Raw genomic sequence first — 20708 nt, 5'->3', positions numbered from 1 at the left:
TTCCTGCGATAATCTAAGTGAAGAGACAGAAAAAGAATATGACTGGCTGAGTCGTGTTGAGAAGCTGCACATAGATGAAAACATCTTGTGGGGCTATAACATATCTTGGGCAGCATATCATGCCAGTCGAGTGGTGGAATCAAACCTTTTACCATCGATCAATGCCATGTTGCCTCTGTTTACCGAGGAGGCCAGTTCCCCATCTATGCTGCGTCACTGTTTCGATGTCATTCAGGCAGCTGTACAACATGTCAACCCTGGTCAGATTCCAGTGATTTGTGTCGATCAACCTCTGTTCGCAAAACTGAAAGAACTGCAATGGGCCATGGACAGCCAGTATGGAAAGGACAAGTTTGTAATCCTTCTTGGTAGACTCCACACAGAGATGACTTCCTACAAATTTCGGGGCCATTGGCTGGAAGAGAGTGGATGGGTTGAAGCCTTCAAGAGGCAGAAACTGCCACTCCTTGAATTGCAGAGTCCTTCCTCAAGGCATCCCATGTCATTTGGACCCGGCATGCCCATCAAGTAATGGCAAGTGCACTGTATATTCTCATGAAGAATGCATATGATGTGTGCGTGGACACCAACGCAGAAGGTCCTGCAGAGAGTTTCAACATGTGGTGCATGCGTCGGAAGACAAAGTCCACAATTCCCTTGAATTGGAACTGCTTGCCTTGACATTTGTGTGCTCATTGCCTACTGGTGATTTTGATTTGTACAAAGATACACCGACTAAATGGACACCTTGGTACTTCAGTCTCAACCATACCCACCCATTATGCCCGCTGGATGTCAGTTCATGTGAGAGGTTTAGCTTGGACAGCACTCATCCTGATGTTGCCCGAGAATTTTAGCACAGCAAGTTTGTCATGGCAAAGTCCCAGAGAAAATTCTCCCTCATTGCTATCGATCATGGCCACGAACAAAATAATGGTGTGATGAAAGATGAAGGGGAAGCCATTGGACTGACACAGGATGCCGAGGCTCCTGTACGATGGGCAGTTGCAGGGGCAGAACTTGTCCGTGTCCTATCTGAGTTTGTCATCCATGGTAGGCAAAAATGAGAGCGCCAGTCAAAGCAACCACCAGGAGCAAACAGATGCTACCCAGAAGCTGTTGCTTCACAGGTGAATATTCTGGTCGTAGTTGAGGGCATGAAACCAATAACAGCAACAATCACCAGGAACAAAGTCATACTGTTCAATGAACAAGCACTTAAGTCAAATAAAGCACAGACACAGGTCAGTGTTCTCAAAAGTGAATCTTCTCTCTTCGCAAGACTTATGTTGCATGCCAGACAAGAGATGGAGATTTGGACAATTTCTTTAGCCACGAAAATCATTCATTTCCACCATCCCTTTCTTCCTATGGACAATTACATCTGGGAAAAAAGTTGGATCTTGTGGACTGTCTTGAACAACATGTGAAGTCTGCACATGACTCAAGGCCAGAGACGGATGTGACCATCATGGATGGTGCTGTACTCATGAACATTCTTAAACCTGGTGGATGCAAGACATTTGGTGACTACGCTGCAAATGTTTGTCCCACACATCAAAAGAGAGCAAAGCAAGGCTCAACGAGTAGATATTGTCTGGGATCAATACTTTGACAACAGTCTAAAGGAGCATACCAGAGAAAAGTGTGCCACAGGTCCTATCCAATGTACACATGTTGAGGTGTCAAGCCCCATACCAAAGAACTGGCAGCAGTTTCTTTGCTTGAATGCCAACAAGATAGAATTGTTCGAACTTCTAAACAACGAACTGATGTCAAGTGCATCAGCAGAAAACCCCCTTGTTGTCACCAATGGTGCTCTGTATGCCTGCATGAGACACATCCAGCATTACTCCCTGCAACCATGAAGAAGCAGATTCCAGGATCATGGTACATGTTGCTGATGCATTCAGACAGGGCTTTCACAAGATCCTTGTTTGGACAGTAGGTACTGATGTGGTTGTACTAGCAGCAGTGACGGTACAGCAGCTAGGAAGCATTGACCTCTGGATTGCATTTGGAAGTGGCAAAGACTTTCACCACATCCCAGATCACGAGATAAGCGCCTCCCTTGGTCCACAAAAATCCTTGGTACTTCTGGTCTTCCACGCCTTCACGGGCTGTGACACTGTGCCCCACTTTGCCAAAATTGGCAGAAAAACTGCATGGAAAGTGTGGGAGGCACACGATGAACTCACTGAAGCCCTCTATGAGCTGCACAGTGCCCCAGAACAAATATCTGAAGAGCTGAGGCTTCCCTAGAGTACTTCACCATCCTTCTCCATGACTGGACAGCAACATATACCTCTGTCGACAAAGTCAGAAAGCTTCTATTCACACGGAAAGGACATCAGATGTCAGCCCTTCCTCCCAACAAGGCTGCCTTACAGCAACTTACCAGGAGGGCAGCATTGCAAGGTGGGTACTATTGGGGACGTACTACTATGCCATATCACCAGTTGCCCTCCCTTCTGAGTGGGGATGGACTTGTCCAGAACAGTGGAGGCCCCTGTGGACAAACTTACCGGAAGCAAGCGGATCCTGCCCAGAGCTGCTGAAGTGTCAATGTAGGAGCAGGTATAGAAACTGCAAATGTGTGCGAGCCCACCTAAAATGCAGTGTTTATTGCACATGCGCAAGAGACTATGACAATGCCTGAAAATATGCGAATGACTTAAAACTGTTCATGGTGAGAATGTATACTGTTGAGACAACCCATGTGACCAAAAATAGCTGATTGCTTTCATGAATATATTGCCAAGCAACATTTTTTCTTTACGATATATTCACTAATTCTTTGCCTGCTATTGATAAGGAAAGTGTTCAAGTTTAATGTATCCATCCCATGTGCAGCGATTGTTTTCCATGGTTCCGTGAGTCTTTGCTATGCTAAATAGCTACTAAGGAAACTAAATTTATATGTTATTGTCAAATAATAGTTATGACAATCTTTACAGATTATAATATACACAAACATTTCTCCTCTGCAAGCTTTTATGCAGCGTTATGCGGAAACATCATTTACAAATAGGCAATTAAGATATAAATAGGTAATTGGGATGGTTTATCCCTTGCCTAGCAACAAGCAAATGCTTTTTTTTTTCTGTCACTTATAGTGGCTTTAAAAGCTGTCTTCAGATAGTTGTGATGCTAAAACACACAGCATCATCCTTTCGTAATAGATTAGATATGCTTAAACAGCTCACTGCTAGGGTAAACAAGTTGCTTATCAACCGTTGCTAAGAAACATGCCGCATCCAATGGCTCCACCTTGGAAAATATTCAGTATGGACTCAAGTATCATTGTGGCAAATTTCATGCTTTTATCATTAACCGAGCAATTCTAGCTGAATTTTGCACTGATCGCCTAGACTATAAAAAACTGGTGGGTGCCCAAGTACCAAGTACCCCCAGGCTCCCCTAGAACAACACCATGATTCAAGGCGAAGAGGTAAGGATGGAAGGGATGCTTCCTATACTCCCTCTCCATATACCATGCCAGCCATCAATAAAAGTTGTTTCCACATCTCGGAGGTAATGTGACACAAATACAGACTTACACCTCCAGTAAGTAGCTTAGAGAGAGAGAGAGAGAGAGAGAGAGAGAGAGAGAGAGAGAGAGAGAGAGAGAGAGAGAGAGAGAGAGAGAGAGAGAGAGAGAGAGAGAGAGATTGTATTTAAATGCTAATGAATTAGTTACAAATCTGACTTCATGAGCTCATACTTTCAAGACAGGACAATCCTCATCTCTCAATTGTGAATGTGCTTTACAAATTATATCCCTCAAGAGGAAGGACAGAGCATTCTTTGTAAGAAGATGAAAGGGATCTTTGATCGAAGTCCAGAGGTTGCTTGAAGAACCCCTAATTTTCCCAGTCCTGTGCAGATAAAACTTTAGGGCTCTCACACGGCAAAGGACCCTCTCTACTTCTTCCGATCCTAGCATATCTGTTAAACCCTTAATGCTGAATGATCGGGGCCAAGGATTGCCGGGTTCTAGTTCTTAGCAAGAAAACCCAAGGTAGAGGAGCAGATTACATCGCCTCCTGAAAATCTGACCCATCTGTCAATGGCCTGAATCTCACTGACTCTTTTGGCTGTCAATAAGGCTACTAAAAAGAATGTCTTCCTGGTAAAATTTCTGAACGAAAGTTCAAAGGCTCGAAAGGGGGTCTGGAGAGCCATTTCAGGACAACTTCCAGATTCCAAGAAACAAATTACGAGTGCTTTTGTTTCTTTGTGTCAAAAGACCTAATCAACTCCAAAAGGTCCTAATTTGAGGATACATCCAGGTCCCTATGCCTGAACACAGAGCTCAGCATTGCCCTGTAGCCTCTTATGGTAGAAGAAGATAAGCCTTTAGAGTTCCTCAGGAACAAAATGAAGTCCACAATCTCTTTCAGTCATTTTAGAAGATTCTATTACTCTTGCATGAACTACGGAAAACTGACCATTTGATTTGGTAAACGTTAGCTGAAGATTGATGTCTGCATTTTGAAATAGCTTCCACAGCCTCCGTTGAAAAATCCTTTGCTCTGAGGAGTTTTTGACAGTTTGAATCCTGTCAGACCCAAAGAAGACAAACCTTGATGAAAGTGCCTGAAGTGGGGTTGTCTGAGAAGCTTTTTCTTCTGCGGGACGAGCCTCAGAAAGTCTGCCAGCAGATCTATGAGCTCTGGGAGCCATTCCCTTAAGGGCCAAAAGGGAGCTACCAGAATCACTGACACATTCTGGTGTGGGCAGAACTTGTTTAGCACATCCCTTCTCATTCCTAAGGGAGGGAAGACATACAGGAACTTGTCGGACCAGTTGAGAAGCATGGCAACCATTGCCCAAGCTTGTGGATCTGGGACTGGAGAACAGAAAAGAGGAAGTCGATGATTCAGCGACGTCGCGAAGAGATCTAACATTGGCTTTCCCCACAATCTCCATAGATCTAGACAGACCAGTGGATCGAGAGTCCACTCTGTTTGGATGACTTGGTTTTGTTGGCTGAGCTGATCTGCCAACAAATTCAGTTTGCCTTGGACAAATCTGGTAATTAACTTCACGATTCTGGTCCACGCAAAGAAGGAGGGCCCTTGCTGCCTTGCAGAGGGAAAATGAACGAGTTTCTCCTTCTTTGCTTATATATGCTAGGGCCATTGTATTGTTTGAGTGTACCTCTACCGTCCTCTCGAACACCTCCAACGAAAAAGCTATCAGGCCCAAGTGGATAGCTTTTAATTCCTTGACATTCATGTGCCATAACATCTGATCCCTCAGCCACATCCCAGAGATTTCCTTGTCCCTTATAAGGGTTCCCCAGCCCAGATCTGATGCGTCGGCATAGAAGTTTAAGCCTGGGCTCTGCAGGAACAGAGACTTTCCTTCCAGCAACCTGTCTCTTGACTTCCACCAAAGCAGGTGCTTCTTGATTTCTTGTGTCACCGGGAACATGGAGGAGTCTGGAAATCTTTTGCTGTCCCACTTTTCTCTTAAGAAAAACTGGAACACTCTCATGTCCAGTCTCCCCAGGGAGACGAACTGCTCCATGGAGGCCAACATTCAGAGGAGACTCATCCAATTGTTCACAGAACATGTCTGGAGATGAAGAATTTTGTCTATCTTCCTTAGGCAAGACTCTATTCCCTCCTGCGAGGGAAAAGCCTGAAAAAGATGAAAATTGAGTCATTCCCAAATACACTATCTCCTGTGAAGGAGTCATCTGTGACTTCTGATGATTTATCAGTAACCCCAGGTCTTGGGCATGAAGTAATGTTTTCTGAAGGTCCCCATATATTGTTCCTTCGACATGGAGCGAAGGATCCAATCATCCAAATAGAATGCTAAGTTGATTCCCATCAGGTGGAGCCAACCTGCCAGGGGAGCAAGAATACATGTGAAGACTTGAGGGGCTGTTGATAGCCCGAAGCACAGGGCCCAGAACTGGAACACCTGGTCCTGAAAAACAAATCTCAGATATTTTCGAGAGTCCAGGTGTATCGGGATGTGAAAGTACACATCCTGTAGATATATCGAGACCATCCAGTCTCCTTGCCGAATGGATAAGAGGATCAAACGAGTTGTCTCCATGCAGAATTTGGTCTTTTGAATAAAGACATTTAAAGTGATCACATCCAGGACTTGCCTCCATCCTCCTGATGCCTTTGGGACTACAAAAAAGCTGATTGTAGAACCCTTCAGAACTTACGTCTAGGACTACTTCTATCACCTTCTTCTCAAGGAGAGATGAAACTTCTCTTGCAAGGGCCAAAAATCTCCTCAAACTCTTGGAGTAGGCAGTTAAGGTGATCGGCATCTTGACTAAAGGAGGTCTTTCTGGGAAAGGGATTGTGTAGCTGCTGCTCAAAACTTCCACCACCTACTGCCCTGCCCCTCTCTTGCTCCATTTCTCCCAATACTGAAGGAGTCTGGAGCCCACTGGAGTACGAAGGACATCTGATTCACTTTCTAGAAGAGGGTTTCGATAGGACTTCTTGATAGTCCGCAACTGGAACCGTACATTAGCCCTTGATCTTGAAGATCTTTGCCTACCACCACGAAAGGGATAGGGTTACTGAGGTGGTTATGATGGCAGGTGTCTCCTTAGTGCGCCTTGATGATTTTGCTAGTAGATCACGAGTGGATTTCTTCTGTAAATCAGAAGAAATCCTGTAAACTACTGACAGAGGGAACAAACTGTCTCATGAAAGGGGAGAAAAAAGAAGTGCGGACCTCTGAATTAAAGTGACTTCTTTAGAGGTGTACAAACATTATAACTCCCTCTTCTTTAACACTCCTATGGTGTAGAGTGAAGCCAACTCCTGTGCTCCATCTCTTATCCCTTTGTCTACAAATGACAAAACCCCGAGGATATCAGATGAAAAATCCGCAGGCAAGGCGGCATATTCTTGAATTTAGTCAACGAGGCCAGAGAAGTCCCCTTGGGAGGAGGAAACTGTCCCCAAGGAAGGAGCTTCTCCGGTCGCATAATACGAATATCTCATCTTCAAAAGACGAGGAGGATAACTGAAATTGTATTTTCCTTGTTCCCTCTTATCCCAGAGCCAGGTTTCAACTCTGTTAAGAGCTTTTCTGGCCGAAGTGGAGAGTAACATATTAGGCAGTCTTGGAGTCTCAGCAGGAACGTTACTCATTTGGAAGGTAGACACAGGAGAAGTGGGAGCCACAGGTGAGAAAAAGGAAGGGAAACTCCCAAGATGAAATTGAAGTAGTGATGCATAAGCTGAAGGGAGAAGAGTCTCCTTCCTCATCCTTAACACCTTCCTCTTCCACTGAAGAAAATGGTGAAAGAGACAAGTCTTTACCAGAAGACGGGCTAGGAGGTTTCTTCAAAAGGCCCAAGATATCATTTAGGCGTGCTGGATGGGGGCAAGAGAAGGATCCAAATCTGTAGCTGAAGCAGTCTGCTATAAGGGATGGCGCCACAAACTCCAGTCTGGAAGTCAAGTGCTTGGATGAATGTCCAACAGAACCCGTACGAGCGGGTGCAGATGGGAACTTAGAAGTTACTGAATGCTTGGGTGCTACTGGGCTCTCGGGAGCCAATTGCAGTTCGGGTGCAACTGGGCGCTTGTCGATGGAAGATAGCTTGGGAGCAAATGAGCGCTCGTAAGTGACTGAGCAATCGCTTTGGCACCAGCAGGCGCTCATCCACTGATGTAAACACTGACACTAGCAAGCTCTTATGCTTGGAGGTGGCTTTCAGCACTAACATGTGCCTTTCTCCTTCTAAATGCACTTGAGAAAACTTTTCTGGACCATCCCAGAAACTAAAGGAAGGAACCAATTCTTTGACTTTCTTCTCTGACACCTGAGGGGTGCAAAACCCATCTACAGCAGACCTTTTCAATGGTCTTGATTTACCACTGTTGCGCCACTAGCGCCTCTGTTTGGGGCTGCAAAGTCTCAGAATTAGAGGAAAGATTGTGCACATTTTGGAAAAAGCCTTCCCACCGATTATCTGTCGCTACTTGGGAACTGGAGCCAGAAGCGACTGAGGGGCTGACTACCCCGGGGGCCAACCTTACCAACCTCCCTTGGGCTTCTGGTATAGTTTCTCCCTGATGTGGAGGAGTATGCAAGTGACCTTCGCCTAGGAGAAATGGCAGGCCAAGTAGCCACAACTCCTCCACAAACACTGCACTGTCACTTCTTGCATTCTTATTTTCCATCTGCCACTACTTGGGAACTGGAGCCAGAAGTGACTGAGGGGCTGACTACCCCGGGGGCCAACCTCACCAAAATCCCTTGGGCTTCCAGTATAGCTTCTCCCTGGTGTGGGGGAGTATGCAAGTGACCTTTGCCTAGGAGAACTGGCAGGCCAAGTAGCCAGCTCCTCCACAAACACTGCACTTTCACTTGTTACATTTTTATTTTCCAAAAAGGAACGCAACAAACGCACTTATTTGAGCAACTGAATTAACCTATAAATCGAACTTGTGAACGAAGTTATGCTCAAGGATGGCAATGGCACTGGGTTTGGGAGTAGGGGAGCTGGGTAATGGAACAGGTGGGATAGAGGCAGGGCTAGTAGTAGGAGACAAAGCAGAAACAGGTAACACAGGTTAAGTCAACAGAAGATTTAGTTGATTCCTGACTAACTAAAACTTTTGTTCATTCCTAGCCGTTGCCTTCCTCTTTCTGTCTTTCTCTAATTTACTTGAATGAGAACTTAAGGTCTTCCATTTCTTAAGATCCCAATCAACACATTCAGCACAGGTTGAATCAGACGAACATACTTGACCCCTGCAAGTAGTGCACTTTGAATGAGAATCATACTTTGCTGAAGTTATTCTTGTATTGCAGCCTTCACTGCAATAACAAACACTAATCAAACTTGTGTTGGACATCGTCAGTGATACAAGTCAAACAGTCAGGAAAAGCCCAATCAAACACTAGTCACAATTAGGTAAATAAAGTAATTTTCAATGAAAGCCTAAAAATCTAAGTTGCCAAGAGGCTACCAAAAGCAAAATACTTCAATTTAGGTCGTCAACCATAAACCAGTACAGCAAGAGAATTTCAAATCCCGCTGCTGCTCACAACCTTCGTCATAAGCCAGCCGAAACAAATTGAAGCTCTCTGCTCAGTTGTTCCTCTCTTTTCTGAGAGTGGGCGGGATCAGTTACCTACACTGAAACAAAACAAAAGAATTGCTACCGCGAATTTCAAATTTTAGCTGCCGATAATAGAAACTGTTAGCTATGTAATTACTTGGTAAGTTACTTGTATAAAAATCACTGTTTTACATATAAATAATCATAATTTTATGGTGAAATTAAGAGGCATAGCGTTTCAACTTATATTTTCAATTAATTAGATAAAATAATTGGAATCTTTCTGACACATTGTTAAAAAATAGGTCCTTTAAAGGGTTAAGCTTGGTCTAGGCAATGTACACCATAAAACTAAAAGAATTCACATCAAAATCATTATCATAAATGTTCCTTAGTTAGCTTTGCCCTTCAAGCCAGTAAATGATAAATGAGATATCTCCAGTTTCTTAGTACTGAGCTCTTTCTCTGCAACCATTTTCAGGCCCGCATTTTGTGCTGCAACTCACATAAGGTCCAGGCCTTCATCCATCCCCATTTTACATTACCTGGGCCTCCCTACATGTATTCATCTAGCTATTTCCATATCTACTACTTTTCTCATAAAATGACTAAACCATTTCAATCTTGGTACCATATCTCTCCTCCACGTCCTCATTTTTAATAACATTTACAGCATATCCTATTATATTGATTTTACAAAGCACAAACACTTCTCCAAGAGTCTTCTTACTGGAAATCAACTGCACTTTCAATTATTGATTTTTATGTTTAAATGTCCATCTTTTCTTCTCAAAATATATCCAATCCCATCTAAAGCTTGAGGATTACATTCTACTTTCATGCACCGAAATGCCAAAATTCTCTGCAATTTCATCTGTAATAAGATTTTTCCGAGGCACTCAAGCCATAAATCATTACATTTCCCAATGCACTTGTTCAAAATCATCTTTTTCTGTAAATCATGTTTAGGCTGGATGCAATGTGATAGTACAAAACTTGTACCCCTCACATACATTTACGCTATGCAACAAGGTACTCTACCGGTGGTCTACCAATCTTCCCATTTCATCCACAATAATGCTACTTCTAGTTAATGCCTTTTCAGTAATAGCTTTACAATCCAATGTCCCAATGCTAACAGTAACATTTTTTTTTTATATCTTTTCCAAGACTCACTCTTCAACCATATTTCTCTTCCTGAGTCTTCTATCCCTCCCTCTTTTATTCATTTGCTCTCTAGCATTTTGAACATCAAAAACCAATCATCCTATTCATAATCTAAAATCCTGTGGATATCAACCCAAGACCTCTTATGCAGCATCCAAATGACCTTTTCCCAATTGCTTTTTCCTTTCTTTCTAGTCACAGTAGCATAACCCTGGTTTTGCTTACATAGATTTAAAAACCTCTTCACTTCACTTACTCTTTTATCTTTAGCTTATTCCTCTGACTCTGCTGTCAACACTACGATATCTGCTTATAGAGGATTCCAAGAGCCTCCCTTTCTGAACTTTGATAACAAAATGAACTCGGTGCTGAAATTTGAACATATTAAAACCTCACATTCTTTGGAAATATTTGCTAACTACCATCTTTACTTGAAATCTTGTGCCCTTGTATTTTTTCCACATCTCTGCTGTTAAAATTGTCCATATTGGTAATCTTGCAACTCTGTCAAATGCCTCGTCAAAACCCACAAGTAGGGTTAGTTTAATTTCAATACAAATATGTAAAAATAAAGGAAATTAATTCTAGGTATTTCTTACTTAGCTGGAGCCATACTTGTACCAAACAGTATCACGATAAAAAGAGGTTATTAAAAAGATAGACTCATACATCCAAGTGATCAAACCATATGAGAACCAAAAATCCAAGCAGTCTCTAAGAGCCCTGTTTGATGCTCAGATGTCTGGCAAACTGATGAAAGTACCTTACAATTTGAAGGAGTTTCATTTCTATGAGTAAATTAGGGTTGAAATAAAAGTTAGTTAAGAAATAACAGGTTTTGACGTACGAAACATATTTTTGGTAGCCGCTGAGTCCTCGAAGGAGTCACATTCTCAAAGGCCTTCCAGGACTCCAAAAGACAGACCAGCCAATTATAAATAATTCTCTTATAGTTGGTCTCAGCCAGAATAGTGCTTCTTGGAACTGTGAGAATTAAAAAGACTCAGGACAGGAGGGCTCTATCTCCTGTCCTACAACTACTTAGGCTCTATGTCTCCCCCACACAGATGTTGCAACAGCCTGTTTCGGCCAACTTCATTACACACCAGGTCTGTGCAAGATAAATTTTCACCCCAGTCCCATGCCTTTTCGTCTAGAAGTTGGGTGGGTTTAAGGACTCACAGCAGCTACCAAAAATAGGTTTTTCCTACAGCAAAACCTGTTTTCTGACAGCGAAACTGCTGTCCACCCTCAAAAGAGCGTACAAAAAAAAATTGACGGGTGACAAAATGGCTTAGCTCCTAATAAATTAATCCCAACAACTCATATTACTTTTTGGTCTGAGGTATAGTCATTGTTATTAGCCATTTTCTTTATTCCAAATACCCACGGTTTGGCAATAAAGAACAGGAAACAACACATGAATCAATATATGCATTATTATTGAGGTTTGAAGGTGGCTTACCTCATTATGCTGGGTCTGGCTGTGAGATTATTGCACTTTCCCCAACAATATCTCAGCATGACCACCACTCTCATGGCAATAGTGTTTCAGGAATTTTTTTTATTCACGGTAAAGTCATAGGTTATCACCTGTTTTCTTTGTTCCAGATACCCATTCAGGTCTGGCAATAGAGAACATGAGACACATGAACCTATAAATGTATTATCCAATGTGGTTCTACAGTGACTTACCTAATTATGTTGGGTCTGGCTGCAGGATTATTGAACCATCACCAATTCAGGAATATTGTCTCTAATAATAACCACTCTGTACACTTGAAGACTTCTTCGAAAGAAATATTTAAATTTAACAATGTATTCACCCTGTGGATGTCATGTGACTTAGGAAAGGAATGAGTATTTGCATTTTTAATGAGGGCCACTAAAATATTCTCAGCCCATGTAGAGAGAGTGGTGTGTTTGTGCTAAGTTCTAAGAAAAATAGGACCACCTTGTAGTTTGCCGTGACACCTAGGTAAACTTTAAGTGCTTGAACTGGGCATAATATTTTATATGAAATACTAAGTTCCTTTACCAGACAGGGGGATTTTCCCTTTAAAAAGTTCCTCATTCTTGGCCAGGAATAACAGGCCAGGAGACAACAGCAAATGACAACTGTGTGCATGAGTGGTGAAATATTGTCCTTGTCTAAGACAGCCCACTACATTGACCCAAGCTCCTGATGCCAAAGCAGTCAAGACGCCTGCCTTTTGCAGTATACGAGTTGTAGTTGTATTGGGCCCATGAGCTGAGGGGATGACACAAGTCTAAGAACCTTATTCAAGGACCACGGTAATGGGAAATCTTGCAGGAGTTGACCTTTACAGTGAACTGTAAAAGACTGGAGAATGGAACAATTTCTATATCAGAATAAATTCCAATCAATAAGGCGAGGGTTCTGCCAATGCTGCCTTGTATGCCATGATTATTGAAATAGCAAGGTGCCTGACCTACAAAGATAAAATGTAAAACTGTTTTAACAGATTTCAACTGGGCTGGGGGTAATCTAACCACATTTCCCATATAGACTGGTATGCTGAATAGATGAAGTCCATAGTTTTGCACTATGTACCTAGCAATGTTAGGTAAATAATCTTCATAGTAGACTAGATTTAAAACTCCACGTGAAGGTCACAGCTCAGAAAGGAGGATGCAGAGAAAACTCCCCCCACCAACCCTCCTGTCTGGGATAGAACAATGCACAGCAATGGATTCTAATCTTTTACCACCTGTTGAAGAAATAAGGAACCAATGACCATTTGGCTAAATTCAAGGCTACTGGGCAAGCAGTTTCATTGGAAGCCAGTAAATTGTTCAAAGCTATCGAAATCTGGGACAATAAAAAAAAAAAACAAGATATATCAACCTCCATTTGTCCCAGTCCTGTAGGAATGCAACTCTTGCGATTGCCTGAATCCCCAGGTTCAGACACACACATGGTTAGCTGATGGTTCTTGCATGTGGCAAACCAGTCCAATTCCGGATTGTGGAAGTATGTTAGTAATTACTGACTTGAGAGGAGCTCAGCATAAGCCTAACCTCTTCATATAACGACAGTACCAGGTCTAGGATCTGGGAGGAACTTATCGTGATAACATACAGATAACGTAATAAACAAACATTGCTGAAGACATCAGTCCTCTCACTTTATCGACCAATAAATATTTCAAGGACATCACAGATACTGAAGTTTACAAAAGTAATTAAAGATCACTGATTCTCTGTATTCTGATCACAGGATGGAGTCATGTGGGGATAAAGGCCATAAAATCTTCATACACATCAAAAATACATTAAAAAATGTGCAGCATTTGTTTAATTCTTACCTGGGTGATGCTTCAAAGGTCCCCAACCCATAGGCAGTGGACTATCATTGCGAGCACAGTGGGCCACTAAAACTATAAGTTTGCTGAACACCAACCGCACTTCAGGAGCAGGACATTCTAATAAATATTCCATAAAACGATGTGGATGCGCAAATAACATGTTCTGAGCAAACCATGCTCTTGTTTGAACTGATGCCCTTAAATGTACCTGAAGATACATAAAAATATCAGATTTCTCATAGTAGACAAAATTCCATGAGTAGCATTCAATAGGCTCTGAACATTTTAATGAACTTGCATGAACCTGAAACTCACCAATAATGCATCATACCACTCCATTGCTGGACCTCTTAGTGTCTTTTTAGTGTGCAAGCCAACGGAAAACAAAAATTTGCTGCATAACTGTGTACTTATCATGGCAATGTGTTCACAATCTGCAACCTGAAATAAGAAGGAAAAATTATAACAGCGATGGGAATTCACTTACAATAGAATCACCAATAACTGTTTTATCTGTTTGTGTACTACCATCATCATTTAAATTGCAAGATGACATGTGTTTGTGTACTACCATCAATTATCATTTCAACTGCAAGATGGCAAACACTACACATTCAACTTCCTGTTAAGGGCTTTAGCAATGATGATGAACCACCAATTTACAGTACAAAAATTTTCAACACTGATCACACTACTGTATAACGAAGTAGTTTAGTTAAACCCTAAGACCTATGAAAGAGGAAGCAAGATGATAACACAGTAGCAGAAAGCTCAATCCTAACACACTTCTGAACAAGCTGCATGAAATGCAGACCAACTGAACTGGGAAGTTTGATATGGTATCTAAATAACACATTTTATGCCCTAAATTGATCTCTTTCATTTGCAATGACAGGTAGGGACAATATTCAAACAGCCGTCATTACGAATGTTAACCACTAACAATGGCTCTGATCCTTTCCATCTCTCCATATGCTAATTCTGGCACTGATGTGACATTTTAAATCAATTATTTCAACTGTTAGTTTTAACTCATATTTTCCCTTCCTGATTTCTTGCATTTGATATGCATAACACAAAAAGTCTGGCAAAATCTCACGAATGATTTCTATATGATACAAAACATTTGCTCAAAAACTTGGGGTGCAGCCTCCCCCAATATAAACAAGCTAATGTTTCGTGATCTGTGCCCTAAAATATCTATAACTCTACTAGTTCTTAAAAACTACATATAATAAAATATACTTTACCCAGACCACTAAGCTGCATAAAATGAACTTGCTCTCTGGCATCAACAAGTTTGCTCACAAATAATTAAATCATACCTAAGAAATTACAACTGCAATATTTGACAGAAAATTTTGAATTGGCAATAAACCTCCCATGGATTTGCATTAAACACTTGTCATTCATGGTGGAATAAGACTTTGCCATTCACACAAATAATCTTCAAAAAGGAGTTTAACAAGACTACTGAAGTCTCAAGTTCTAACTTTCACAGGCTTTCCTGAAGGATTTACTCTTAAATAAGGTGACACAGGAACATGGTCAAGTTACTTAGTACAATGAGTAAATTTCAGTCTCTTCTTCCTAGATTCTCATCTGGTTCAGGTGTGCCCTCTCTCCAAGACAGTTTGACCCTTCTTACAGGTCTTTTGAGTTTACACTTCCATATTCACTAATTCTCTCCTTTCTTATTTATTACACACCCAAATCAAACCTAACTAGCTTTTCTCTCTTTTACATCTCTTATGTACCATGACTGATTGGTTCCTCCCACTTTACCATATGCCTGAACGAAATCTTACATACAAGCTGCCTCACTTTCTCATCTAGCGTTTGCCTAAGTAACATACCTCACAAACTAGCTTCTTTAATTATAAATTATTACATGCGCAAATTAACCCTGACAGACTAGTTTCTCTCCCTCTATTATTTATTACATTCCCAAAATAAAACCTAATTAGTTTCTCCCCCTTTATAACTTATCATATGACAAAATGAAACCTATATAAACCTAACTACTTTTAAATTTATGCCCAAATGAAACCTGAATAACTTGTTTTCACTTTCTCTTTAGAAGCTGAAAACAAACCCGACTAACTAGTGTATCCCTTTCATGCACAAAATAAAACTTGACGAGTTCATCTCCATTTTATTATTGACTACATGCCTACACTTAACCTGACTGACTAGTTACTCACTTTCTTATTTATTCCATGCCCAAATCAAACTTGAGCAAGTAGGTCATCTTCCTTACTTATGCTTTACTTGCACATATCAAACCTAATTATACTAGTTCCTCTCCTTTTCTTACCACAACATAACCAAATCAAACCTGACTAACCAGTTCCTTCACTTTCCTTATTGACTACATGCCCTATTCAGAGCAGTGATGATGAATGGTTCAGAAATAAGGACATTAAGAAGGAAGGAGGAACCGAAGCTAGAGACAAGAAATGAGGATGCTGAGGTGGATTTGGGGGATCTTGCTGCATGATAAACTGGAAAATGGAGAGATCATAAGTCCTGGGGTTGTAATGATTATCAATATGAAAAGAGAATCAAGACTGAGATTATTTGGGCATGTGCTAAGGATGAGTGAGGGGGGGAAAGAGTGATGACAGCTTTGGGTGGAACCTGTTAGGGGAAGAAGGTCAACAGGAAGGCAAAGGATTAGATAACAAAATAAAGATGAGGAGGATTTAGAGAAGGGTTTACCAGAGAAAGATGCTTCAAATAGTTTGGGAAGAAGCATTGCTTACGGATATCAGTAGGGAAGAAACCTGATCAATTGTTCCTCTCCCTTTCTTATTTATTTCATGACAAATCAAACCTGACTGCTGTTACCTCTCAATTTTTCTTTGAACCCATATCAAACCTGACTAACTCATTCCTCTCCTTTATTTACAACAAAAAAGTTAATTCAATCTTGACTAACTAGTTCCTCTCACTTTCATACCATGTGCCCAAATCAAACAAATCCTTTGAAATTATTTCCAAGCCTTAGCCACATATCTTGGCAACTTTCTCATTTGTGATAACTAACCACTCTGACTTTCCATAAATAAAAAATTTTCAATTTCTTCAACCCTCAAGGCTGGGAACAATTCTGAAACAAAAAGAGTATTCCAGCTATAAATTCAAAAGATAAATTTCATGGACTACTGAACAATTTTTGTTACAAATCTTTTCCATAAGGATAAATATGCTACTGGGTTACATAAAATTAACAAGATTCAAGAGAATGATCTTTCACTTCTAAAAAATGGCTTAAGGCAAAATTGCATATTGGCTTTGTTTATAAATATTAAATTAGAAGCCCTTATCTTGTATAGTTTATAAAGAGTCATCATTAAATTATATTTGACCTTCTAAGAAAGAAAAATATAGAATCCATGTCACCCATAAAAGATATAATATATAAGAAGTTTCATAAATTATATAATATATATGAATATATGAAGTTTAAATCTTTATCCTTGAAGATATTAAACTAACAATTTTTCAAAAATTTTAATCTAAGTAGATGAATAGATATAATGAAGGCAAGCAAACACACAGGTCAATTACTAATGCTCACAGACATTATAACAGCAGAAAAACAAAAGGCTAAGCCAAGGAGAGTTCGTTGCCTAAACATTTTACCATTGATATGACCCGGAGAGTAAAAGTCTTTTTTGTAAAATGCTACCTGCACAAAAAAACTCATGTCCTTTTTGTTGTTACTGATACCATCTTTACTTAAAAGGTATTGAACATAAAACACAATATTGGGTTCACACTACAAATTTGCCAAAACAATGTAATTTTTCAGTGAATTGCTAGCCCTAGTCCTAGACAACCGTGTTAAAACTTATTTTTACCTCCAAGTTACAATATTCTGGTACCAAATTAGTCTGTGATATGGTCTTGGGTTACAGTGGTGAAAATCACACATGTGTTACAAGTGAACATATTTCAAGATAAAATATATTAGTAATACTACCATTCAATATTGATAAAATAATTACTTTATTAGTGAACATCAACAGAAGTTCATCTTCATATTTAGACATACTACTTCATGCGAACATTCTAATATACAGTACAAAATCTGACTCCTACATATTAAAAATAACAAGAACTCTCCAGCTGTCAAACAATATTTTAATTAAAATTTTAATTACACTTTACTCTTACCCTGTCCTGTGGAGTTTGTATAACAAATGGATGATTTGTCATAATAAGCTTTTTGAGAAACTGGAAATATTCTGGAGAAAACTGGGACCGGGAATGCATAAACCGCACATTCTGACGAACAACTGATCTCTCAATGGCACTTGGCATTTTTACTAACCCTGGTCGTTCCGCTGAAAGAAAAAATTAACAGATATACAAAGTGAGAACATGTGTCATAAAACTAACTTGATATGTATACTGACAAAAGAAACGTCATGTAACCCTGCCAGCAGAACATATTTGTTGGTAAATCACATAAAAAGAATATCACTACTGTTTGTGTATTCATATGAATTATTTTAAAACTTTCTTCTAAATAAACCCAGCACACTAAATTACCACTACAGTTTAACGAGACCCAAGAGTTGTCCTATTTAATCCTCATAAGCTAGGGGCACAAAATAAAAGTAATTTTATAAGTGTTCTTTTTAACTAGTAAGAGGAGTCATCTATGCTCAACATGCTTTATCTTCTTTCACACTGATTAAGCAATCTGAGAATAACAATGGGTTTTTATATTCTTCCCTTTCTTTATCCTTTAAATTGTTTTGAATCTTGCTCAATATCTAATACTGCTAAGACTACTTACCTAAGCCTAATTCACTCATAGAATTGCAGAGATTATCCTCCTCCACATCCAGTCGAGTATAGAAAAGAAGGTATGCATTCCACCACCTCTTTTGGCGACGATAACTTACTCTCTTCATAATATTATCAAATACTTGCTGTGGATAGAAATAAGCCTTTTAAACATGATTGTGAATGACTAGACATTGACTAAATCACCAAATATGTCCATAAAATTTCTTATATGCCCTATAAACCATATTTAAATGGTTGTGATATAAATACAGATGTGTGACTGGTTGACTTTAAGACTTTCAATTTAATGATAATTCTACAATATATGGAATTCTAATAACTCCACCAGGCTGACTTTTCATTAGCAACATTCAGGCATTCCAAAGAAAATCTATTTGCAATTTCTACTCCTCCAAAATAACCAATATCAAGATTTTAAAAGCACTTTTGTATTGTTTCATTTTTAAAATTCTGAGACCCCAGCCATATAATTTTTCTTATTCAAATAAAGTTTCATGTGGCTTATGTGGAAATGTTTTTGTTATGAATTATTCAAGCAGGCATCAAAGAAAAACCTGAGGGCTGGCATCAGGTGTGTTTTCACCTACTCATGAGTACACTCAGCAAGGAAAGTGAGGATACAGTTTTTTTAAATTTCGGACATATATTGCTCAATAATGCGACATCTGGCAACTTTAGAAAGGGGAGGAGCTTCAATCTTATTGTGTTATGTTTTTTGCTTGACCTCCTATAACTTCCAATCATATTCTACGGCTCTGAAATCATTGATACTTAAATGCAACAGTAAGCTTTACAGTATTGAGAGAGAGAGAGAGAGAGAGAGAGAGAGAGAGAGAGAGAGAGAGAGAGAGAGAGAGAGTGTGTGTGTGTGTGTGTGTGTGTGTGTGTGTGTGTGTGTGTGTGTGTGTGTGTGTGTGTGTGTGTGTGTGTGTGTGTGTGTGTGTGTGTGTGTGTGTGTGTGTGTGTGTGTGTGTGTGTCGTCAAGAAACATCCAGTTACTTGTGTTTTCCCGCCGAAGTTCTCGCGCTGCTCCACACATCACAGAGACGCTCTGCGGATTTAATTAGATTTGGTCAACCTATCCTAGCTGTCACGACATTTACTGCCATTAATTCCAGCTGACCTTTAACACCATGAAATACAAATATGAATGCCTAAAAATTAAAGAAATTATCATTACCTCGTATGATGATGCAATAATAAGCCCATTCATAATGGAAAACGAGTAAATTTTGCCGTTCTGATAAACAGTACTACACCGAGATATCCACACACACTCTTTTAGATCTCTATGAATGAAGTCATCTGAGAAATTCTGATTACCCCGGACATCCATGGTGTTTTTAAGTATCTGAGTTTTTGTTTTGCAGATTTAACACATATGATGTAATTTGCATTGTATTTTCATATACTAGAGTAAATTTACCGAGATTATGTGTTTTCCGTAAGAAAAAAATGAAAATTCAATGAACGAAATCTAATGAAAACTGTATCCTCATTTTCCTTGCCGAGTGTACATAGGCCTACTTTACATCCAAAAATAAATAAAAGCACAGTGAATATGTGCATGCAAATAAAAAATATACCAAGCATCTACAAATACAGTAAAAGGTTTTATATCTCATCAAATGTATTACAACTTCTTAAAAACTTGATAATTGGGTCGGCAGAAATCTTTTATCTGGTAAGCTTTCATTAATGGTTTTACTTATACAGGCTGACCTCCAATAAAAATCAGCACCCATGGGACCAGGTCACTGCCGGACCACAGAAAACCCGATGACAGAAATCACCCCTAAGAAATCCCCATGAAAACAACATCCTGCCAGCTCATTCGACATACATACCGCTGTGTTATCAAAAGTAGAACAAACCTCATGAATAATCACTGTTATTCATTAGGTTTAGTTCCTTAACAAAATTCTGGCCTGCTCCATAAGCATCTCGCCAGAAATGCTTACACCTTTGCTACATTAGTGCTTAAACCACTTTATAAGTGCACTGTTGAATTCTGATCTTCTGGTAACTTTCAATGCCTTATCGTATCAAAAAAACCTAAACATCTGATCAACATCTGATCGAGAGAAGATATCCATATACAAAAGTCACACAATAGGATTGTATTAACCCTTTGATTAAGGCCGAGATGAGATCTCACACTTTCCACATCTGGAGGGTTTTTTAGATGGTAGTCCCCTGTAGCATGCTACCACACGCATGAAAACATAATCACTGTAATAGCACGTTTATTTGTTGTTTTGCTACAAATTAACCTGTTTTACTTTTATGATAATATTGTGATAGCAGCCATCCGTAATATATATAT

At 39.9% G+C, this 20708-nt stretch overlaps 1 protein-coding gene across 1 annotated transcript in view; it reads right to left on the bottom strand.

Moving 5' to 3' along the window:
• The window catches only part of LOC136833478 (ubiquitin carboxyl-terminal hydrolase 9X-like), a 525953-nt gene that overhangs the window by 111689 nt on the left and 393556 nt on the right, over positions 1–20708 (bottom strand). Inside the window, 4 exon segments of the mRNA XM_067095694.1 lie at positions 13559–13766; positions 13874–13999; positions 17741–17910; positions 18369–18504. Of these exon segments, the coding sequence (XP_066951795.1) occupies positions 13559–13766; positions 13874–13999; positions 17741–17910; positions 18369–18504 (640 nt within the window).

This window comes from Macrobrachium rosenbergii, chromosome 51, assembly GCF_040412425.1.
Source record: "Macrobrachium rosenbergii isolate ZJJX-2024 chromosome 51, ASM4041242v1, whole genome shotgun sequence".
NCBI lineage: Eukaryota > Metazoa > Arthropoda > Malacostraca > Decapoda > Palaemonidae > Macrobrachium > Macrobrachium rosenbergii.
This window is presented reverse-complemented; position numbering and strand designations above follow the sequence as displayed.